The 25,480-nt window shown below is 34.1% G+C and overlaps 1 protein-coding gene across 4 annotated transcripts in view; it reads right to left on the minus strand.

Moving 5' to 3' along the window:
• LOC129230504 (far upstream element-binding protein 1-like) overlaps positions 1-23,711 on the minus strand; it is a 159,559-nt gene extending 135,848 nt beyond the window's left edge. For 3 of the 4 annotated variants that reach the window (XM_054864930.1, XM_054864922.1, XM_054864915.1), the window contains exon 1: positions 23,594-23,706. In XM_054864930.1, the coding sequence (XP_054720905.1) occupies positions 23,594-23,674 (81 nt within the window). In that variant the 5' untranslated portion in view covers positions 23,675-23,706. Of the gene's footprint in view, positions 1-23,593 lie in introns of all 4 variants that reach the window. The other variant, XM_054864909.1, reaches the window with a different exon arrangement.
• Between the last annotated feature and the right edge of the window lie 1,769 nt (positions 23,712-25,480).

The following is a 25,480-nucleotide window of genomic DNA, read 5'->3' on the forward strand; positions in this document are numbered from 1 at the left end:
CAATTCCTTTTTAACCGACTTCAAAAAGGAGGCGGTTATCAGTTCATACCGTATGTATGTTTTTTTTTTTTTGTTTGTCCACTCATAGCGTCTCACCTAGTGAACCGATTTTGATGATTCTTTTTTTAATGGATAGGGAATGGCTCAACTTAGGTCCCATTACTTTGTTTGACCATATTTGTTCTTTAGAAAAAAAGTTATGGGCAAAAAACAGTAAATTTTATGCAATTAAAATGATATTGTAGCGAAGTTCGCGCTTTTCATTCGTGGATAACGGTGGCTCAGTGGTAGAATTCTCGCCTCCCACACGAGCGACCCGGGTTCAAATCCCGACTAGGATAAAGTGAATTTTACTAAAATTTTCTACTGTTTCCCGTATTTTCTCGAATGTTCTATTAATTTCTGTATCTTTCCAAGTCTGGAAAGTTCCAACACTTTCTCAAGTTGTATATAAGGAGATGTAACGTTCATTCGTGATTCTGAATAAAGATCTCGAGTTGAGAATAACGAGTATTCGCTTCATTTGGCTTTCACATTGTCTTCGCTATCTTCATCTACGCGACAATATGAAACTCATTGTTATAAAAGTTTAGTGCCATATAACAGTAACATTAATAGTAATTGTAATGATAATTTTGAATAAAGGCTTTTCTAAAGCAATACAGTGATATAGAGCCGAACTTCTTACTAGGTAACTTCTTACTTTTAATGAAATATCTACATTTACACTAAAAAGAATGAAATAAAAAATTTTTGAAAAAAAACAAAAATAGAACCGACTTCAAAATTGCTCTAAAAAGTGAAAAATAATTTTATTCTTTAAACACCATCGATAATACTTTTAAACATAATTTTTGAAGTTGGCGCAAAAACAAAAAGTAAAATCCATTGTAACCATGCTTCGTTCATATTTTTATCAAAAAATCATCCAAAGTTAGGAACGAAACAGTTATATCGTCAAATATGCTGTCATCAATGCGTAATGCATGTGGTAGTGAAGAAACTAGACCTGGTAAAATTTATACTTGTAGTTGAGTTATGGCTGTGAATGATTTTATCGATCGTTTTTGCGCCAACTTCAAAAATTATGTTTAAAAGTATTATCGATGGTGTTTAAAGAATAAAATTATTTTTCACTTTTTAGAGCAATTTTGAAGTCGGTTCTATTTTTTTTTTTTCAAAAATTTTCTTATTTCAAGTACATTTTCTTAGTTTTCACTTTGTCCAATACTAGCAGAACCCGTGCCAAGAATTTAAAAGGAAGTCCGTTGAATAAAAAAAAAACTCCCTCCTCCCCTCCTGATGTAAAATGACCAGTTTTCTTCAACTAAAATGCATACACATCTTTTCAAAAACCTATTGAAGTCTCTTTGGAATTTGAAACTATTCGCCAAAACACATAAAAAGATAGCCAACTGCGACGACCAGCTGGTTCGGCTTTCTTTGCAAGCAGCCCCAAAGGAGCAGGGTTGGAGGTACCCTCATTTCCCATTTTGTCGGAAAAAAAAAACAAAAAGCATGTCTATTTTTAAAGTTGGGGGAGGGGACATTGATCACCCGTTGAAGTTCCTAAAAAAAGGGCCTATATATCTCTTATTACCATCTACCTATATTGACCTCTATGTTTATCTATCGATCTGTCTATATTAGTGTTCCCGCTAGGCCGTTTTTGAAGGGCGCAGCCAGTGGCGGATGGGGCCGGCGGGCAGCCGGGCAAATGCCCGGTGGGCCGCCTGGGTTTGGGCCGCAATAAATCTTTCAATTGAATAGTACAAAAAAAAAAAAAAAAACTTTTTTTTTTCATTTTTTTTTCTTCTTTAAAAAACTAATGAAAAAAATCTGTCGCCCAGAAGATGCGAAATCAAACCACTTTGCGACATTGGAAAATCTAAAATTGTTTCACTCATTTTTGTAAACGGATTTCAAATCTTTGTAAAAATCTTAGGAAGATCCTTGCCTTCTTTAAAAAAAAAAACTGTCGACTCGTACATGACGAAAAGCCTTTTTCTTCCCTTGTGGACCGGCCCACCACGCACTCGGCGCCAGGCTAAGCAATCGATTAGCACCCCACCTCATTAGCCTTTTCATCGATGATAGCCGACAACCATTTCACGGCCATCTGTGTACAGGGTACGGGACAGGGACCAGACAGGAGGACAGGAACACTACTTGGGACGGGACGGCAAAAGGAGTTTTCCGAACGGAAACAGCTGTTTTTCATTCGAAGATGCAAAGAGAGAGGTATTTTTCCGAGAGTGAAGCCTAAGGCTGAAGGGTCGGGATTGTTTCCTGGAATTCTTTTCCGTAATTTTTGCTTTAGGGTAACTGAAGATTATACCACACATACCACTTCCTTTTTTATGGCTTTGTGAATAAAAAGGATTCGCGCGTTGAAACTTGTAGGCACTGGCAATCTATTTTTTCTCCAGTTTCGAGGCAACAGGACTGAAAAATGATGGAGTCATTTGTAACACGTTTTAGCTGTAATTAAAAATCCTTTTAAAGTTATAATGAAATTCATTTAGATGATTCAAACAAAGGATTTTGAAGAGCAAGTTTGGTTTGTAAAAAAATTTACTTTTTTCTGAAACTTTTACTTTAGTTCGCCGTTACCGCTTTTAATTTGTAAAAATGTTTCGGAGACTTTGTTATTTATATTATCATTTCCAGGGCCGGATTTACATTTTAGTTGAAAGCTATTGCTTATAACGAAAAGTGGTGTATTGTGGTTCCTAAAAAAAATGGAAATACTTGGAAAAAAAAATCAATTTCATTTTCAAATGCTTGAAATTTTGCAAAAATGTGGCTACAAGCCTTGAATTTTAAAATTTCTAATTTTATGGAGTTGATAAGGGGGGGGAGGAGTGCCAAAATATGTTAAATTCAGTTTGTGCTTCAATGTATGTTCGTCAAAGTATGCCTCAATTTTATTTCTTACTAAGAGTATAAATTATGAAATTGTTCAAATGGATAGTATGTTACTCTCTTGCTACCTATTTTCTAAGTGTGTACCCTATTTCTTTTAAAGCAATTTGTAGATTGTTGCAGAGGTGATTAAAAACTAGCTGTATCGAAAGTCCATGAGCGCAAGTAACAATGCATTATCCTTTCTCCTCGCTCGCTCTATCTATCAACTGCCTCATCGATGTGTCGACCCCTAAAAAAATTTTACTGTGTATTATCTCAACTTGCAAGAATACATAATTTTAAAAAGTTTTGTTTGCCTACTTTTCCAACGAATATTTTTGATTCCAATCTTCCTTTATATGGCTTCAAACTGCAAAATTTTACTATATTTTTTTTTCCAAAATTCCCTCTGGGGGAACCCCCGGAACCCCTAAATTGGGAGCCCTACATCATTCGCTCGATGCTATTCCCCTTCTTAAGAGAAATCCAAAAAGTCAGGCAAACACACATTAAAAAAACACACACACACAAAAAAAAAAGAAAGAAAGAAGAAAAAGAAAGGAAGGAAGAAGAAAATAATGCATAACTTTATGTGTCTCAGGGGAAAAGACAAATATTGAGCAAAAAAAGTAATAATAGTCATTAAAAAAAAAAAAAAACTTTAGCATTTCCTCTTTCGTCACCAACAAAGTGGTCCGGATTACAAAGAGGGCCCCATACCTGAAATAACTTAAGGCCCCGTTAAGTCTAAATCCGATCCTGATCATAAATGTTTTAGAAATAGTAACAAAACTGGCTTTATATGCTAGTCCAGTGGTTGGAAAAACTACATTTCTTTTGTAGCGAACTGCAACTACAACTACTTTGTTACAAATGTAGTTAACTACAGCTACAACTACTTTTTTCAAAATGTAGTAACTACAAACTACTTTTGAAATGTAGGCGCTACTTCACTACTTTTCAAAAAATAAGCAAATAAAAAGCATACACATTAGGTTGTCCCTCAAAAAATGAAAGTCAATTTTTCAAGTCCCATACACTCTTGTATTTTTTCTCTTGTGTCAAAACAATCGTGAAAAGAAGTTTCATATAATTTGCACAAGGGCAACTCGTGCCGACTTGCACCTGAAAGTGTAAAACAGTACTTGTATGCTAAGCCAAATCGCAAAAAAAAGAAAAAAAAAAAAAGATTTTTAGAAACTTGAAATTTTTGTTGGGAAACGTTGCCCCTGTACCTAACACCCCACATGTACCACAAGAACATTTATTCAAATTAAAAAACATTTAGATATGCCACACTTGACCTAAAATTTATTATTTTATTTAAAAAATTGATTTTTTTTTCAATTATCTTTTAAAAAATTACATATCAATTTAAATAGAATATCAAGTTTAAAAATTAGTAACGAACACATTTACAGATCAACAATTACGAACGAATAATAAAAAAATAATATATTTTAAATGAAAAATTTAACTCAACCTGGAAAAAAACCAGATCTTTGAGTACTATGTGGGAGATTTAAAAATTGCAGGAAAACAAACATTTCTATTTAAAGCTAATTACCTACTTTTCTACTTTACTGTTTATATTTTTCAGCTTGATAATTTCGTAAAATCTTACATTTCTGAAAATATGTATCAAAAACTTAATTTTTTGAAGAAAATTATAAATGTTAGGCACGTGTGGGATATCTAAATGGTTTTTAATTTGAATAAATGTTTTTGCGGTGCATATGTGGGCATAGTAGCAACGTTTTATCAACAGAAATTTTGATTTTCTAAAAAAACATTTTATTTCAATTTGTCCTAGCATTACACAAGTGCTGATTCACATTTTCAGACATAATCAGCACTTGCTGCCGTTGTTCAAATTATATATATATATATATTTTTTTTTTTTTTGATGTAAAATTGATAAAATATTAAGAGAGTGTGCGACTTGAAAAATCAACTTTCGATTTTTTTGGGGGGTGGGGGGTGGGGGTGGGGATCCTGATACATACACACACCGTAAGAGAATTGAACAAAAAAGATTGATAAATTAGCTCATCAGAAGACATTAAGAAAAATGTCTGTTATCATACTCTCACACACTGTAATGCTCGTATTTATTGTAAGTCCTCCAGAACAGTTCAATTTCATCCTTTTCTATAACATTTTAAGTAGCTTCTTTTTATTTGATGAATACTGTCAAAATTTAAGGCTCGCTAAAATATTTTTGTTTTTTAATCTTCGGTCAGTTCATATAAAATTCACCAAATTTTCAACTCGCGAAATCACCGATATCTTTATTTTCGCGAAAATAAGTGCATTTTGCAATATGAATATTGGTGAAATATGAAAATTACAACGGCAAAAAAACTAATGGCATCAAACAGATAGAACGTATGCGTCAAAATGAAATGCCTGAGGTCAGCTCGTATTTTTAACACGCTTTTATTAGCTTCACCTGTATGTATGTATGTATGTATGTATGTATGTATGTATGTATCTTGTAATGGAATCTTGCAGCTCAAATTTCGCCCACTTCCTGCGATCGGATTCTTTTGAAATTTGGCACGCGATCTCAGACCCGATGACAATGCAATATTCTGTAATCAAATTAATTAATTAACCCTTTTAATTGTTAGTTCCTCCAATTTTAATCAATATTTTGGCATAAATCCAACAATGTGAAAAAGGAAAAATTAAAAAAAATACATCAAAAAATGCTTGCAAAAATTATTTAAAAATATCTACAAAAACCTTTAATTTTTCTGCATCAGACAAAATTTGTTCCAATGTTCCAAGGTAATTAGAACATGAAATATAATTGTTTTTAACTAATTTCATGCCAAAATTTAGGTGAGCCTTCAATTGGAAATTCATTGCTGATCAGACCATTGTTGAACAAAACTTTTATTCAAATGCATCTCAAATTTTCAAAGTAATATAAATATGATTTCTGCAAACATACATCGATGACTCACAGTAGCTTCCCATCGGGGTGCCCTTGTCTTAACTTTATGATATTACCTCGCACTCGTTTTATAAATAATTTCGTCGCTTGATAATTCTCCAGCATAAGACTAAAAAGCAGAAAAATAAAATAATAGTTTAAAAAACTAAAAAAACACGCTTTCGTAGCAAAATGAACTAAAAAGTGAAAAATAATCTTTGGATGATAGTAGTTGACCAATCACTTAATTTTAATGTAATACAAAAAAGCGTGGGGGGCTTCTTATCAGTTGTCTTGAATTTCTTCCATTTGTTGTCCAAGCAAAAATGTAAATAGACAGCACCCCACGCTTTTTTGTATTACATTAAAATTAAGTGATTGGTCAACTACTATCATCCAAAGATTATTTTTCTCTTTTTAGTTCATTTTGCTACGAAAGCGTGTTTTTTTAGTTTTTTAAACTGTTATTTTTTATGAGTTATTTCTCATTGCATCCGCTGATGTACTTGTGTAAAATTTGAACCAATCAAATTCGTTTGAACCTTTTTTTTTTGTTTTTAGTTTATTTAAAAGTAGTTTCCAGAAATCGCTACAAACTACTATTTTTTTGTAGTTAACTACTCACTACACTACTTTTTTAAAAAAGTAGTGCGCTACACTACAAACTACTCAAAAATGTAGCTACTACAGTAGCGTCGCTACTTGTAGCGCGCTACTTCCAACCACTGTGCTAGTCTATGTGATTATTCTTCATTCCCTTTTTAATATATGATCTTTCAAACCACTCCTCTTGTTAATGTTACCAAAGATCGTCTACAAACTGCGTTTAAAAAAAAAAACTTGTAAAAGTTTCCATTGGAGGGTCCCCCACCTCTCCTTTTCGCCAGCATCGTTCAAGATTGGCCGATTTTGATAAATAAGGTGTCATTCGTTTTGTAATTGAGACCCGGGTAACATTGGCTATATTTTTGCAGACTTCAGTAATAGGAAACTTTGATTTAACCTAATACATCTTGATTTAAACCAATTTCATTTCTTTCTCTTTTTAGCACGTTTTAAATAAATATAACAAAATCTGTAACCATTCTACGGAAAAAACATCATTAGGTAAAGAACAATTTAGGTGTTGATTATTATTATATTCTTATTAAGTAAGAGCAATCTTTTATAATCTAAGTTGTCTTCCAGTTTTATGTAGTAACACTGTAATTTAATTTATCTTTCATGTGTTTCAAACTAAGATGCTTGCTTGCAGGTATATAGTGCTCAAGCTATTGTATTATTCGTTTTCACCCGACTACGGCAAAGTCAAAAGAAAGGGTTATTATTTTAGCAGTCTATGTATGTTTGTATTTACGGTTGTTTCACAGCAGCGTCAAAACTATTCATCTTATTTTGTTTTTTAATTGTAACCCGGCTAACATAGGCTACATTTGACACTTACAGTCCTGAATCTTTTAAAAATATCTTCGAACGATACGAAAATCACCCACGAAACTTGAATGACTACACTGTAAAAAAAAGGCCGAAGTTACTGGCTATTTCAATGGAACGTTTTGGGATTTCGCAGGTTTTCATCCACTTCCTGAGAAAATCGAGTATATTTGCCAAACATTTTCCTGAATTGCCAAAACCTACACGAATGCAGACTTTTCACTGCTGTGAAAAATATTTTTTCGCTACCAGTTTAAAGACTGACTGAGCTTGTTTATTAAGTGTGTCGACTTTACCATGATTACTGTCTGTCCAGACTGACTATCGGTAAGAGCGAATTAGTCAAGGATCGCTTCAGCTTTGCCAGGAGTATGCTTAGTTCTTACTTGCAGTTCTGTCGTGTCTGCTTTAATGCTTCTGGAGCTCTGTTGGTGGAGCGGCGAGGTTCTAATTAATTAATTAATTAAAACCCACCTACCACATTCTTCTCGAAGGCTCCCGAGACATGGCTGGCTTTAACCCGTTCGCACCCAGCGTCACGCGGACGCTACACAACAATTCCTCTCTTATCAGCCCAGCGGCACACATCCGCTACGCGCTCTGATCGACGCTGAGGTCCCAGCGTCACATATACGCTTTCTCGAAATGGAACGATTGAATTGAATATTTAAACGATAATAGATGGCGCTAAATGACTATAACTTTGATCATATTCGAGTCACATGGTATTTGACCTTCATGTACACGCTTTAGTTTCTTATTTGGACCTCTCAATGGGATAGATTTTTTATGTAAACAACAGTGAATCACTGCTCTGCGCATACGATTTATGAGGTCTCAATTGCTCTTGTTTATATCTTTGCTTCTCTTTTTTTGTTACGAGTAATTGAAAGAGATATACATCTAGCTGAATAAATTATGGGGGAGGGGAGGAAGGTTAAAATATTTTTGCGTATGTGTTCCAGACTTTTGGGATTCCCCGTTCGATGAGAGTACAGGAAGGATTTCAAGCGGCACTGAAGTTTATGATTATTTTTGAATCCTTTCTGATATTGTTCTTCTTTATTTATTCTTTTTTGTTTGGAGACTGGAACATTGCAATAAAAATGGTTAGCGAAGTGAATGAAAGGGAATGTTTTCGAGAGAATTATGAAGCAATTTTGAGACTTGTTGCGTGGGAATTTAACTAGTTTAAATTCGTTGACCTAAGTTGTTTTAATTAAAATTACATAAGGAACATATTTTTTTGCTACATTTCTTTTTCTTTGATTGCACACTCACGATGTCTAACTCTAACTTTGTTTTTGTGCACATATTTAACTTCGTGAAAATAGTTAAAGTTTTAGTATTCTACTTATTTCACTCCCTTCTAATAATGTAATAGTCTTTATATTAATAATTAGTAATCAGTAGTATATTGTTTAAGCAAATTTAAAATTTCAAGTCATTATTTTGAAATGCTGATTTTATATGAATATTTTTGTTCAGTTAGGCTTAACTGCTGTAAATGCTCGGGCCGATGGCGGCTTTCCATTTCGGAACGTTCGGTCCCGTAGCTGCGCTTCGTTTTCCATGCGCTGGTCCTCAAGGGGTTAACAGAGATTTCCCAATTCTTTAAAAAGCTTCAAGTACCGTTTCAGAAACGTTTCCGACTTTTGGCAGAACATTTTTCTGTTTTTCACCCGGCTACGGGTGAAACCAAAAGGAAGGGTTATAATTTTAGCAGTCTATGTATGTTTTTGTATTGACGTATTATCCACCGTAGTGCCTAAACTGTTCATCCGGTTTTAATAAATAAATTGTCAATCGATTCCCAATTATAGCCCGAGTAACATAGGCTATATTTTACCCGACTTCAAATGTAGCATGAGACGATTTATTTCCTTTAAAAAAAAAAAAAATAGCAGTCTTTGTATTTGTGTATGTTCCACTGTAGCAAATAAACTATTTATCCGACTTTCATGAATAAGGTGTCAATTGATTCGGTATTATGGCCCAAGTAAGGTACGCTATCAATCGACTTCAACAATAGGAGGAGTTGATTTTACCTTGTAAAACTCGATTTTAAAGGATTTTTTTAGAGTGTGTTTTAAACAAATTTATTAATAACCCGACGAAGGGAACAAAGGGTAAGAAACAAGTTTGGTGTTGATTACTATTATAGTCTTATTAAGTAAAATCAATCTTTTGTTTAAATTTTCTATCAGCTTCATATAATAGCAATAAATTAAGTTTACCATTCTTGTATATCAAACTAAAATGCTTACCGTAAATTACTCACGCTGTTATTTTTTTCCATCTTAGATTAAAACGGAAAATATTTAAATAAAACAAAAGATTAAAAAACTGAATACCGACTACGGCAAAAAAAAAAAAAAGGATAAGAAACAAGGTAGGTGCTGTTTAATATCATCATCCTATTGAGTAAAACCAGTAATTTTATAGGTTAGATATTTCTATTTATTTAGTTCTATAGAAATCCTCTGTCACTTTCGCATTAATAACATTATACGTAATTCAATTCATATACCGTAGTCGTGCGGTATAGTAGAACTGTAGTTGAGAACGCACGACAACGGCATTTGAATTGAATTATAATGTTACTAATGTGAAAGTGACAGAGGATTTCAATAGAACTAAATAAATAGGAATATCTAACCTATCAAATTACTAGATTTACTCAATTGGACGATGATATAAACCGGCACCTACCTTGTTTCTTATCCTTTAGGGTTTTTTTTTTTTTTTTTTTTTGCCGTAGTCGGGTTTCAGTTTTTTAATCTTTTATTTTTTAGAGCTACCATTTCCGAGGGAGTGCTCCAAACCTCTTCTCTCCTACCATTATCAAAGACAAGTAGAATGCATCTTTAAGACTGCAAATTAGAAAAAATTCTTGTTGAGGGCTCTAGAATCACTCCTCCACATCACATCACAAAAAGAGAGCATTGAACTCCGTTTTTAGCACTACAATTGCAGAAAGAAATCCGCCGGACAACCCCTGAATCACCCTCCTCTGAACATTATTGGACATAATGTTTGTGTTTTGAACGTTTCAATTTCGAAAAACGGGCGTGGGGAGGGAGTTGCACCCGAGCGCATAATGTTATGAAAGAGTTAGAATGCATTTTTAAGATTACAAATAAAGAAAAATTTCCTGGGATATGGACCCTCAAATCTCTCCTCACTCGAACATCATCAAAAAGATCGCCTAAAACTGCATTCTTAGAGCTACAAGTTCGAAAAATAGACAGGTGAGCGTCATCGAACCTCTTCTGGTGGCCTAGAGCTATTATTTTTTTTCTTGGAGAAATTCCTAAACAGGGTTCATACCCTTTAGGCAGAAAAAAATTCAAGCACTTTTCAAGTACTTTTCAAGGTAAAAAATTTTGTTTTCAAGGCAATATCATAAATTTGTACTAAAAATATTGTATGCAGATTTCATTTACTACAAACACATAGAAATAAGGCAATAATACAAAAAAGTATAGGAAAGCAAAATTGCTTTTTCTACAACGAGAGACGCTTTGATGAAAGATCTACTGCGTTGAAAGTTTTTCTGAAAATGTTTGAAAAGTTTGGTCATAAAGAAAAGCAGATACTAAGAGGTTTAATTTTGAGGTTTTTCAAAGGTTGCAGCAGTCAGAGGTTTGTATATTTTCTAGAATCAGCAAATTAATACTTTAAAAAAAAACCTTTCATAAGTGCTTTTAACTTTTATGGGAAGAAACTAAAATACCCAAGTTCAATGGCATTGGCAGAGAGGAGTTTTTGAAGTCACTCCCCCCCCCCCCCCCTCGGGTTTCAACATTTATTTCCAATATCTCGACAGTGGTTTATTACAATATAAGGGCGGTTAGGACAAAAACACTACCCAGAAAGTTATTTCAGTTTTCACTATTAAGTAATTAAGTTCTAAAAATATTAGGGTTGCAAATCATTTATAAGTATGCAAATCAATTATTCGTATGTATTTATTAGCTGTTCAGACAATAAGGCATTTCAACTGTCCTCGAGTAAATTTAAAAATTAGGAAGCAAGAAAAGTTTATGAAAGTCCACAGTCCAGTCTCTACACCTCAAAATATACAAAAGCAGCTTAAGCAGTGATAAATACTCTGAATGCAAACTTGAGCCTATTCAGCTTTCATTGATTAACTTGCAATAGACAATAAATGCGCAAGTTCAGATTTATAGAGCCATATTTCGAAATTGAAAAGATTCACAAGAAGTTGACATATATTATGACAAAAGTAGTTTTATTTTGGGAAAAAATGGGTTATTGTTGAAATTAGAATTTAAATTTAGAAAGGCAATAATATTCAGGTGATTTGTGAGTTCAAAAAAAATAACCTGAAAGTTTCAAAGAGCAAAATGGGGCGGGGGGGGGATAATTTTTAAAACTAAGACCCCTATTACTTGAATATACATATGTACAACAACAATTTTTGCTATGCATACAATTCATAAAATAGTTTATTAAGTCAAAATATTTTGCTTAGAAATACCATGCCCAGTGCCTGTTGATAACCAGCAACAGGCACTGGGCCTAGCTAGGCTTGTACTGGTCAATTTATTAGATCCAAATGAAGATGAATGACCCTCCTTAAGCTATCTACCCCTTTGCTGATTAAAGCCTCTTTCGGTAAGCTCCAAGTACCCACAACCTTAATAAAGTAGTAATTTTGAACATTTGAGGAAAAGGGGGAAAATTGGAGATATAGGGAGGTAAAAGCATAAAAACGAACACTACTGGATTTAAAGTGAATATTCATAACACAACCACCCCTGTTATACACCTTATTTATTTTAGCAGACATAAAAAAATGATGTACTTATAAATAAAATTATATAAATCAACTTTATATTTAAAATACAAATTTAAGTTAATTTGTTAGGTGCTCAACTGCTGAAATTTAAATTTTTTTTAAAAAAAATCTGCTATGACCAAAAATTAGGTAAAGATAATCATTCAAAACTGCAAAAATAAATTAGCAAATAATTAAACAAGACCAAGGTAATAAATTCTTTAACTCTTTAGTTATTAAAATAAAAAATAAAATAAGCTAATCTGATGTAGCAGTGTCAAAATAACTACTAATTGCCAAAAATATAAAAATATTTACAAAATGCAAAAGGATTGAAATCTCAAACAAGGGAAGCAAATTTTCGCGAATTAAGTTTAATGTTGTCATGTTTCCCATAAAATAAACTTATATTTTACTGAAATTAAACATAAAATATGCTAATCTACAGTAGCAAATATGAAAATAACATCCGATTAGTGAATATATTTAAATATTTGCAAGATGCAAAAAGATTGAAATTTCAAACACGAGAAGCAATTTTTCGCAAAGTCTGAGTTCGTTCGACGTGGCATGTTTCCCATGAAATAAATTTATTTGTTTTTCTATTAAAATTAAACAAAAAATATACTAATCTAAGGTAGCATATGCGAAACTAACATTTGATTAGCCAAAATATTTAAATATTTGCAGGATGCAAAAAGATTGAAATTTCAAACACGAGAAGCAATTTTTCGCAAAGTCTGAGTTCGTTCGACGTGGCATGTTTCCCATGAAATAAATTTGTTTTTTTATTAAAATTAAACAAAAAATATACTAATCTAAGGTAGCATATGCGAAACTAACATTTGATTAGCCAAAATATTTAAATATTTGCAGGATGCAAAAAGATTGCAATTTCAAACACGAGAAGCAATTTTTCGCAAAGTCTGAGTTCGTTCGACGTGGCATGTTTCCCATGAAATAAATTTGTTTTTTATTAAAATTAAACAAAAAATATACTAATCTAAGGTAGCATATGCGAAACTAACATTTGATTAGCCAAAATATTTAAATATTTGCAGGATGCAAAAAGATTGAAATTTCAAACACGAGAAGCAATTTTTCGCAAAGTCTGAGTTCGTTCGACGTGGCATGTTTCCCATGAAATAAATTTGTTTTTTTATTAAAATTAAACAAAAAATATACTAATCTAAGGTAGCATATGCGAAACTAACATTTGATTAGCCAAAATATTTAAATATTTGCAGGATGCAAAAAGATTGCAATTTCAAACACGAGAAGCAATTTTTCGCAAAGTCTTGAGTTCGTTCGACGTGGCATGTTTCCCATGAAATAAATTTGTTTTTTTATTAAAATTAAACAAAAAATATACTAATCTAAGGTAGCATATGCGAAACTAACATTTGATTAGCCAAAATATTTAAATATTTGCAGGATGCAAAAAGATTGAAATTTCAAACACGAGAAGCAATTTTTCGCAAAGTCTGAGTTCGTTCGACGTGGCATGTTTCCCATGAAATAAATTTATTTGTTTTTTTATTAAAATTAAACAAAAAATATACTAATCTAAGGTAGCATATGCGAAACTAACATTTGATTAGCCAAAATATTTAAATATTTGCAGGATGCAAAAAGATTGAAATTTCAAACACAAGGGCAATTTTCCGCGAAACCCGAGTAAGTTCAATGTTGTCATGGTTTCCAAATTAATTTCTTTGTTAATTAATGAAATTAAACAAAAATTAAACTAATCTAAGGTACCATATGTCGAAATATCTTTCGGTTGTAAAAAACATCAAAATATTTACAAGATGCAAAAGGATTGAAATCCCAAACACGGAAGCAATTTTTCGCGATGTTGCATACTGAACACATGTTCAGAAAATTGCATTGGTGAAATACTTTTTTAAAACTTCTAAGCACAATTCGTTGATTTTTGGGAGAATTTAAGCACTAAGAAACTTTTTCAAGGTTTTCAAGCACTTGAAAATGAACTTATTTTTTTCAAGCACTTTTCAAGGTTTTTCAAGGGCGTACGAACCCTGCTAAAGTTTTAGAAGGATTAGAAAAGTTTCCAGAACTTACTTCCTTCTTTTTTCGAACTTAGAAAGTCATCCCGTTATTTTACCGGCGCTCGAATTGTTTCCCAGAGCCAACATTCCCTGCATGCGTAGCATGCGTTTGTTGACCCGCCACGATGATGTGACGTCATAAGGAAAGATGTTGAGTAGATGCTTGCTGTATGCATGTGGGAAACAATTTTAAAGAATTTAGTTTTAACCTGTAAACTGTGTTGAGTTGTTTCCTCAATGTAATTTATGCATGCTTTTTGATATACGTCACGCCATCGCGTAGGAAGATAGGGAATACTATTTAAGTGTGAACTCTCAATCAATCATTCTCTTATTGTTTCACCTCTTGTTTTAATATGTTGTGACTGCAGTTCAATGTTTTTCTGAGGTGCTGAGATTGTGCCTGGGAGCTGTGTGCTCCGGAGTTCCACGTAGTATAGTGGATTCTTTTTGAAAGATGTAGGAAGTTTTGTCGTTGAGCCCTGCTAGAAACGCGGGCATGTTCCAGTTGTTGCCTTGAGATGAGTTTTTAAGTGAGGGATTTTCTCTCTAAAATTGAGAGTTTAAATCAAGTTGTTTTTTTTTTTTTGCTGTGAAAAGGCCTAACAAACAGGACCATTGAAGGTCCACGCTCGAGAGCTGGATTGGATGTCCGTTAGATGGATGGATGGTTCCTGTTGTCCAGGACAGGTTTCTTTTCTGAATTCAGCATGGTGGCATGAATGGTCACGGACAATTTTGATAGGGGATCCAAATTGGTGGATCGCGCCCTCACATGTTGTGCCAACTTTTAAGGAAGGAATAGCTCGTTTGGTATGAACTTTTTAACTCGTTCGTATGAACTATTCTGTTTATGGCATTGGACTCAAGGTTGTACTTATATTAATCAAGTCATATAAATTTTACTGGAACTTTAAACGATACTATTTTTAAGAAATGTTTCCTACTGATATTTTTGGGGGGATTTTTTTATTCAATTGTTGGGGAATGTGAATTTTATTTACACTTGTTATTATTTCCATGTTTTGACATATTTATTGTTTAATAAAATGTTTATTTAATTGTTAAATATGTGTCTGTAAGTCCTTTCTTCCCGAGCAGATCATTCCACAAATTTTCTGTTGGGTTTGTTAGCTTAAAACCTGCTTTTAGTTCTTTGAACTTCGGGTTTTGATTGAGCTATCAGTTCGAATTGCCTAACATCTTCAATCCTAACGTAACCAAAGATCGTCTAAAATGCGTTTTCAAGACTAAAAATTTCGAAACATTTCCGGGGGAGAAACCCCCGGACCCCCTTTACTTCGGAGTTAATACTATGCTTAAGGTTTGTTCATATCGCTTCCTTTTAAATCAGAAATCCTATACAGCTGCCACAGAACAAACAGTACTTACAGAAATACCACTTTGAGGTGACGATTATGCATACATTTGTTGAGAAAAAGGCTGTAACCTTCTCAATAATTTTTACTCTTATGATAAACTTGTGTCGCCTAGTAAAAATTCCTTAAAAAATACTCTGCTGTGAGCAATAAGATGCTTTACTGTGTGTCTGTAAATTCGTCGGTCGGCCGATAAGATAACTTTGTTGCATAACTGTCCAGGATCTTCTAAGGCCCTAACAGCTGCCTGTAATAATAGTCTGTAGGGGACAATGAACACGTAAAGGCAAGGCCGCCTCCAACAACTTCAAACATCAGGTTGGAAATTGAAAATTTTACTATGAAACAAACAAAGAACTAAAATGATCTCGGAAAAGATATACTGGGGGAGGTTTTTCCCATAACATTTGTATCACTAATTTAATAAAAAGATAGAGACTTAGCAAAGAATGCGGAAGGGAGAGACATCCTCTAGCCTTACACTTCATTTTACACCTCCAAGGTAGATTAGAAACATGTTTAAAACTTCTATTTTGAAAGAGTGCAGGGGAAGTTTCTAAATCGGAACCCAGTTCCATCTCATATCGCCTATCGTTATCAAAGATGGCCTACAATTCGTATTTAGGACTTCAAATTCGAAAAGCTTCCAGGAGAGTGATCACCCAAATCCTGCAGAATGGCCTCCACCCCATCTTTAAGGATCATTTAAAATTTACTTCTTAGGACTATAACTAAGAAATTTTTCAGAGGTCATCGAATCTCTCCTCCCTCTTGTATCACCAAAGGTGGTGTGAAATTTCTTTTTTAGGGCTTCAATCCCGAAAAGATTTCTGAGAAGAGCCCCTGAACCCTTGGTAACATCAGCGAATATCATCTACGACTGCATTTTAGAATTCAAATTTCGAAAAATTACCGAATGAATGTCCCCGAACAGCTTCACCCACTAACATTACCGAAGATCGACAAAAACTGCATTTTAAAAGCTAACTTAGAAATTTTTTTGTTCCCTACACGCTTGCCAGCATCACTAAAGGTCCTCTCAAATTTCGTTTTATGGGATTCAATTCCAAAATATGTCCCAAAAATTCCTCGCCCTCACGTCATTGAAAGTCGATGAAATAACGTTTTTTAAGCTTCAGTTTTCCAGAATTGTCGGTCCCCTTTACGTTATCAAAGAAGACCTACAATCCCTTTCTTTAGATTTCAATTACGAAAAAAATCCTGCAGAGCACCTTCGAGCCTCTTCTCTCCCAAACATTACCTAAGATCACCTGTAGAATGCATTTTTAAGACAACTAAATGAAAAAAATTCCCGGAGGGGAGGGGAGGACACCGGATCTTTGCACTCATTAACATTGTCAAAGATAGTTTAAAGACGTTCATCAAAATTATACGTTCTCTGTTCACGCGATATCACGTGAAAAGTTCCTCATCAATCCTTATTGCACATAAGACCTTCAGATACTGACTTTAGGAGGGGGGGGGGGCAATTGATAGGTAACAAACTTTTTGAAGAACTTCAATTTCAAAAAACATAGCCCTCTCCCCAAAGATCGTCAATTGTCACCTAAATTGGAACTTTGGGAACTTCAATTGAGAAATTTTGCCCTGAAAGAATTCCTGAACGCCCTTCTCCCCCCTAGTGTTTCAAAACAATGCTTACGCATACGTTTTAGAGCTCTGATTTTGAAAAGGTTTTGGGGGAATTCTCCAAATACCCCCTCCCGCAAACATCGCCCAAGATCATTTCAAAAGTCTAACAATGCGTTTTTGAAGCTATAATTTTGAAAATTTTCCGGGGGAGTGCCCCCGAACCCCCCTTCCCCCATCATCAGCAAGAATATTAATTTTTACTATGCAGGTGTTTGTATTATTGATTCTTTTTCTCCACAATCGTAAACGCAGTTCTCCTAATTTGAATACTCAAATTGTAATGGTGACTCCCCACTAAAACTAGAAGATGTATCCGCTGTAACTTTTATATCAGAAAAAAAAAAAAAACTTAAGGACGGTAGGAGCGTCTTCTCTGCAAGGAGCAAGTCTTAAGGGGCCGGTTGGCCTGTAAATGCCAGGGCCGGTTCATGTTGCCCCATCCGCCACTGGGCGCAGCGCCCTGCCCTTTTCCATAGCAGCAGAATGCGCCATGCTCTTCTTTTAGATCGTGAAATGCGCCCCGCCCTTTTCAAAAATAAGAAATTGAACCCTGTGTTTTTAAAAAGATGCCTCCTCAATCATCGTTTCGACCTGCCGAGATATCGGGGCAATTTTATTTGTCCAGTGATCGTCTGCAATAACGCCCATGTCTTATCCTTGTTCCCAGAATTTCGCTCTGAAAACAGCTCCATAAACAAAAGGGGAAGCAAATACCTAGGCAAAGAGGGGATGAGATTCTCAGAATTCAAACAGGCTTATCAGTAGGAAACAAAGGCATGTGCTTCCTTCTACTGAGGGTGGGTTTTTGAAAGGTTGTGGGAAGGAGTAGGGTCTTCTGGGAAGGGAGCGATCTTTGTTTCATTCCTTTCCATCCTTGATCTTCTGAGAATCAACAATGAGAGAGGGAATAAGACATTTTCCTAACATTTCAGCCCTTTGTGTCCGTTTTTCGTTTGCACGTGGAAATTAGGCTTAGCTAATTTTAGCACATTGCTAGTGTTTGTGTAGCAATCTTTTCACATCTGTTTCTGGAAAGTTAACTTTCTAATTGTTTCCTAAGAAGAACATAGTACAAAGCTTACTGGGCTAAAATGCAAGGGTATTTTTTTAATATCTTGAATTTTTAACCCCCATCCTCAGCCTCTCCCCCCCTAAAAAACTGTTTGAAATGGAAACATAATGCATTGACATGGCGTTCATTCAATTCTTTCCTTTTTGCTAAGTATTTTTATTATCTTTGTATATGATTCATATAAACAGATTATTTAAAACACTTGACATAATATCAGTAGATTCGCTGATACGGATACGGATCATTAGTGTCAAGATCCGCAGATACGGATATGGATCTAAAAAAAAATTTTTTTAACCCAATTCAACTATTCAAGTGTAAAATTTGTTACGGAAGGTATTCCCGTCAGAATAATGGCAGTTTCTTCAAAAAATGTAAACTGCGGCAAAAATATAATCAAGACTATTATTTACTCTTTAAAGAAATCTCCCTTAAAATTGAGGGAGAGTTGGAAGGAATGGGTCAGCGCTGCACTAATGCTTAGATGGAATGTGAAAAATTATTTCTAGCTTACTCGGTAGATGTAGGATACAGGAGCAAGAGTGTAAAGCTGCTACTGGACAGGTTAGCAATAATTTTTTGCATTTTATTTCAACATAAATGTAGTGCTGACTAATTCCACTCAACTTACTTCGATTGACGAAATACAGAGCCGGGAACACCTTTACAACAGTAAATAGAGAATTTAGTCTCACTTTTTTTAAAGGATGCTGAGAAAAACAAAAATGAAGAATAACAGAAACCACAAATCAATAACAAAAACTAATATTAAATTAAAAATTAAAAAAACAAAACATATCCCAGACAGCCGACCTCATATTAAGATGAATTTCGCAAGTCAGAATACACATTTGTTAACAGATATGAACTGACGGCAGGTAAAAATTTTAAATCATTGAGCTTTTTTTCCTTATCTTTCGACTATGAAATCGCCTAAGAAATTTATTTACCTTTTACACATAATACATATAATACATGATGTTGTAATTATGCCCCTAATTAGACTATTTATGTTTAAAACAAGCCCAAACATGGTTTTATTTTACTTTTATAGTTTTTATATCAATATTAAATTTACTCCATTTAAATTTAGAATCATAATTTGCATTACTAATAAGGTACAAAAATGATCATTCTACTTGCTAAAAAACACAAAAAAAAACATTTTACCATCTCTTCTTCCACCATATAAACCTAATATGAGAAAAAAGCAACACTAGATTCTTGTTCTAGGGTTTATAAGCTTTCCAATGATATATAACTCTTAATGATTTGTTTAAATTTATTTTCTGACCTCTTGGTTTCATGTTAGCTGGAATTTACCAGCAACATTTATTCAAAATTTCAACATGGCATTCTTTTGGTATCCATGCAGAATTTTTTTTTTTTTTTCCTCTTTCAACAGTGCTTTAATGGGTCATTCCATGCCAAATCAACCAATTAAAAAAAAAAAATTTTAAGGTCAATGTTTTAGAATGTAATGATTTTTTATCTGTCTATGATACACACCTCCATGATTACAAATCTGAAGTTTCAAATTTTTTCAACAATTCTTTACAAAGTTATATTTTTTTTTTAAACTCGGGAAGCATCATAAATTTTATATCGTTTAGTAATCTTTAAAAGGCTATTATCAAAGAACTAATTGACTTAAAGGGTTAAAACTTGTGCTGTTTTGTTCAGTATTTTAGGAGGTTTTAAAAGATATATAACAAAACCTAGCTACAAAAAAAAAAAAAAAATCATTTATTTAAAAAAAATATCTTGTAAAAATTAAAAATCAAAATTTTTAATTTTCTTGAAAAAAAAAAAAAAAAAACAGGGTAATTAGTCTTCTTTAAGCCACATAAATTCAAAATTTCATGATGGCATTTTTGTTGGCAAAAAAAAAAAAAAATTCTCTTACAAATAGTTCTTTAATTTTATTTATAAAAAACATTTGTTCTAATGAAAAGTAGTTAAAGTTTAAACCGGGACAATTAAGTAGAAAAACAAGTACTTGGCAGTATTGCAAGCATATTAACAAGTTTAAACAATTTTTTCGGTGAAAAAATATTTATTATTGAATAAAAAAATCTAAATTTTATTTAAATTTGAAAATTTCAATTTAAAATTCACTAAAGCTTTTTTAGCCATATTTTGAAAGCAAATTTAAGTTTTATTTATATCTAATTTAATTGCTACAATATAAAATTTAATATTTTTTAAGTCATTAAAAAGCAGTTTGAGATGTGTGTAACTCACTTTGCTACTATAGAACTCAATTTGTAAGTCCTATAGTATAGATATGCTTTCTTCTTATGAAAGATTTCAGTTGCTTTTGCCATCTCCTCTTTCGAGACTTGGTATGTTCTGCTTGTAGCAGTGACAGGATGTAATTTGCACGGAACAAAATTTTTAGGAATGGTCAAAATGTCTGCTTTTCTTGGATAAATGAATGATGATAATTCGCTAGAATGAAGGAAAGAAATCTGGATTTCTTCTTCTACCTCCAATCTTTTGAAATTACATATCCTATCCACCATTTGCTGTCATAGGCACAAGCAATACAGCCCACAATTTCTTCAAACTGTACATCCCCATTATGAAGACTCATGAACTCGGGATCCTCTGTACTAGAGCCTGGTTTTGGGTCTTTGCTGAACTCACTCATAACATCATCAGTTTCAGGAACTGAAGAATGTTTTTGCTTACTTAATTGTATGCGACAAGCAGTACAAGCTTGCAGTTCTTATATCTTTTTGCACCCAATGTCCTTCCTTTTTAAATGGATTGCAGCAAAATATGCTCCATTGTTTATCCATTTTCAACTGAAAGTTGGCTCTTAACAACAAAAATATGCATAAATTTAACATAAAAATAACAATAAAACTTGGAAAAAAATTTCTCAAAGAAAGCAAGCAGTAAAATTTAGAATGTACACTGTCCAAGAACATACAAAGTACTGAAGATTTCAATGCCTCTGTAGTGGGAGAAAGCAGACGGGTTTCATATTACACCAGGAGAAAGCCTAAGGGCTTGTTCACATATCGGCCATCCGTTCCGTCCATCACGTTTCTTTCCTCCCGAAACAGGTTTTCTTCGCTGGTTGCCATGACAGCAAGCCGTCTTGGACGGGACCAGTTTCGATCAGAAGAACCTTGATATCTGATGGCCGTCAAAAGCAGGATAGCATTTCATTGGTTCCCGCCAAGCAGCGCACTCTTTTCTCTGGTGGATTTCAGCCACATGATTGATGTGCGGCGACCGTATGTGAATGCTACCCTGTTTTCGTCGGCAGTCCGTCACGTCAAAAAACGGGATGGATGGGTCGGATGGCCGATAAGTGAACTGCCCTTAAGGGTTTGTTACAGCAGGCAGCTGATGAGTGGGAGTGGCTACTTAGGGGATCGGTAGCAGGGATGTAGGTGCTAAAGCATGACTCATGATGGTCAAGTCCTTCTACTGTATCAAACCATGAACATAGGATTGAAAAAATGTTGATTGGAGACCTTTGCTTTACTGAATTATTTCAACACTTTCGATAACTGACCATTTGCCATCGATAAGTAGACTAATATATTTTCCGTTAATAAACTTCAATTCTTGGCTATTTAAAAAAACCTGCATTTTTATATATATATATATATATATATATATATATATATATATATATATATATATATATATATATATATATATATATATATATATATATATAAAGGAATCAAGCCAAAGGTGCCAATAACACCTCCTCAAATACTGTACAGCTCCCCCCTCCCCACAGGGATGAAACCTCTTTACAGAGAAAAATGCCCCTTAAACATCCTTTTAAAAATCTTAATGGCACAGTCTTTGCCATCCCTCCACCCTCTACCCCCTTTGGATGATCCAGCTGATCAAGCAGTATGAATTGTTACATGAATAAAGATGTCAAAAGAGGAATTTTTTTTTTTTTTATGATAACACAATAATGCCATCATGAAATTTTGCATAAATGTTGCTAAAGTAAAACTTAATAACAAATTTTTTTCAAAAAAATTTAAAATTTCGATTTTGAGATTTTTTAAAACAGAACAAAACAGAACCAGTTTTAACTCTTTGAGTCAAATAAGTTTTTTAATTACGGCCATTTAAAGAAAACGTGTCAGGAAAAATTTTCAACTTTGTCAAAACTTTAAAATATTATAACTTGAAAACAAATGAGTGAAAAAATCCAAAACTTTGTATATTTTCTCTGCTATGGTAATACTCCATTGGAACAAAAAATGAACAAAATCTAAAGACATGACGTTTTGACAATTGGTTGATATTAGCACTAAGTCCTGACATTTCTTTATCCTGTAAAATTGATTTGATTCAATTCCATTCATTTATAAAGCCACAAAAAAAATCTACATTGAAACTTAATAATAAAGCTGAAACGTAACAAAAAAGCGAAAATTCTTATAGAAATCTCATCTTTTACCGAGACTATGAGCAGTTGAACGTGACTCAAGTTCCCAAAACAGATGTCGATCGATGCAAGTTAGTCAACTAGGTCATAGAATTAATTTTAATAAAAATCGGGTAAATTTTTAATTTTGGATAGTATTTTCATGCGAATACTCCACTGGGCCTGTCTTCTCTGAACGCCCGATCCGAATTTTATTCCTAGTCCGACCATGATTAGCATAGCTTCAAAAAGTCAAGACAATGGATAATTTATATGCACATAACTAGACATTAAAAGTAAAAGACACACACCAAACAAATTAAGGTTTATACAAAAATTATTGAATAAGGAGCAATATAAACGTCTAGAAGAGTGAGGGACCCCTGAATGAAAACTTTGCAATTTTAAAAATAAACTTGCAGGAAGGTGGAATTAAGTGGCTTTTAAGCCAGGAAAATAATGGATCACAGGTGCAGTCATGACAAGGATGCTGGGAAAAAAAAGAAGAAAACTGTCTATGTAGTTTCACATGAAATACATCGGAGTTTCAGTTGATTTTCACCAGGTCTTAAAGTCATTTTTTACTATACATCATGCTAGATAGTAAACATTTCCATACATATTTATAATTAAAATTGTCATATTTTATCCAAAGTAACAGTAAGGATTATACTAACATACTATGTCTAATATCTTAGTATCGTCCTTAAGGGGGAGAAAAGTAGATAGTAGCGTGATGTTATATCAATACACAATGTTGATATTTTTGCTGAAAATTATCCAATTTCATCTACAACAGCTCATGAGTAACAGATATGACGAAAAATCACAGTACGAACAGTCGAGTACAGTTAATTGATCACTACCGCTAGATAGACAGAAATAAGATTAATCAATATTTAAAATTTTATACTAACCTGCCGGGCTCGTTGTACGGCATCAGCGAAAGCTGAACTTGTGTCGTAACTTTGAGATGAAACTGAATTAAAATCACTCATTATGATTTTCGCACTGCAAATGGCGTCGCTACTTCCATGGAGTGGAGTTGAATGTCTCAGATAAATCTCCGTTTTTCCGAAATGTGGCAACAAAATTTCACTTTACTAGAGGACGCTGCTCGCTCATTGTAGTTTGGTTGCGTTCGAGGAATCTCACCGGTCGACCGGTAAGTAACCGGTTGCAAACCGCAGCGTTCGATTTCGATTCCGAGTCACAACTAACTACAACTGTATTTATGTCGAGAACTGCATACTAAGTGCCTTGCCTCCATTATTTTTTATACCGATAGATGGCGGAACCATCACCGGATCGAACAGTTAATGAGAATTTAGAACTATACCAGGAGCTAATAGCTACCTGGTGCTAGCACCCCCAGAGGTATCGTTTCACTTGGAGGACATTGAGACCACGAGCATATTTAACGTCGCCCAGTCCACTTTAATGACGACGTTGGGTCCTCGACCATCGAGGTTCGAGTTCAGGACCCTACGGCCCCGAATTCGACACTCTACCGATCGGGCTCGGTCCCACGGCCCGCAGCGTTCTATCACGCACTTGTGCATTGCGCTGTCTTTATCCATATCTTCCAAGTGAATAATTAGAATCTTTCAACTGAGCGATAAGTTGCCAAATATAGTAGCCCTGCAGCGTTTCCTATTCCTATTATTAGTCAGACTATATCCGTTTTGCACATAGACTAATAATAAGAGTAGACCGAGCTTTCTCATTCTTGCTGATAAAGAAAATTGGTTCATACATGTATCATGTGACTAGTGGAAGGGCTTTGCGAAGACTTTGGCAGCATGGTTGCTAGATGGCAGCATTATCTATAGTTTGGCATTCGACATGTATTTTAAGACAATGTGTTTTCATTAAAAAAAACTTCCAGCTGCAGAGATTGAACTGTTTTTCTTTTAGTTATGCATTATTTTGACATTAGTAATAGTTTTTGATCAGTTTTCGGTAACTTTTATTTCATTTGGAGCTGTCAGCGTTGGCTTCTTCTTGGTCGCTTGCATCTTTTATTGCTTAGAGAGTTATTGAAATTGACTAAAAGAAAATGCACAATACTATCTAAACGAAAAACTCACTATATTAACAAAATATTTACAATTTAGAATAACAAATTTACAAATCAGACTCCGTAAAAGATCATTCTTCCGTGTTCCATAAATTCTATCAGGCCCGGACTGGCCAGGTCGGCTAGTCGGCGATCGCCGAGGGCCCCCAAATGAAGCGAAAAAAAAAATTTGTAGCAAAAAATGATTTTACAATTTTTTGATTTCCTTGTAACTATTTCAATCTGTTTCCTTACACGTTTTGCCAGGATCAGGGCCTGATTACTGAATGTACCAACTAGGCTGTGGTCTAGGGCCCTTGCTTTTTAGGGGCCCTCCAATGGTTAAAGTTATTTTAGCTAATGACTAAAAACAAGATTTAACTGCATAGTGGCTCCAAAAAATATTTGCTTAGAACCTTCCTATATCTTAATCAGGCCCTGTCTGGGATGCTTTTGATCTCTAGTTTTATACAAATAGCACACTGGACCTAATTAAAGCCAGGTAGGGCCCCGGGGCAAACATTATTTTTAGGTTAGGGGCCCGTAGGGCTTTAATTTCTCTGAATTTGTCCCGTAAACAGGGCCGGATTAACAAATAGGCAACTTAGGAATCGCTTAAGGGTCCCCAACAGAAATGTTCAGCCTCCCTGCAAAAAATCATCTGGGCCCCTAACCGCCCACTGAATTGCCCTCTCCCCCCCCCCGCTCAAAAACAAAATTAAAAGAGTGGTTGTTGTTTGTGTTT

Source organism: Uloborus diversus, chromosome 1 (assembly GCF_026930045.1).
Source record: "Uloborus diversus isolate 005 chromosome 1, Udiv.v.3.1, whole genome shotgun sequence".
In the NCBI taxonomy this organism is placed as follows: Eukaryota; Metazoa; Arthropoda; class Arachnida; order Araneae; family Uloboridae; genus Uloborus; species Uloborus diversus.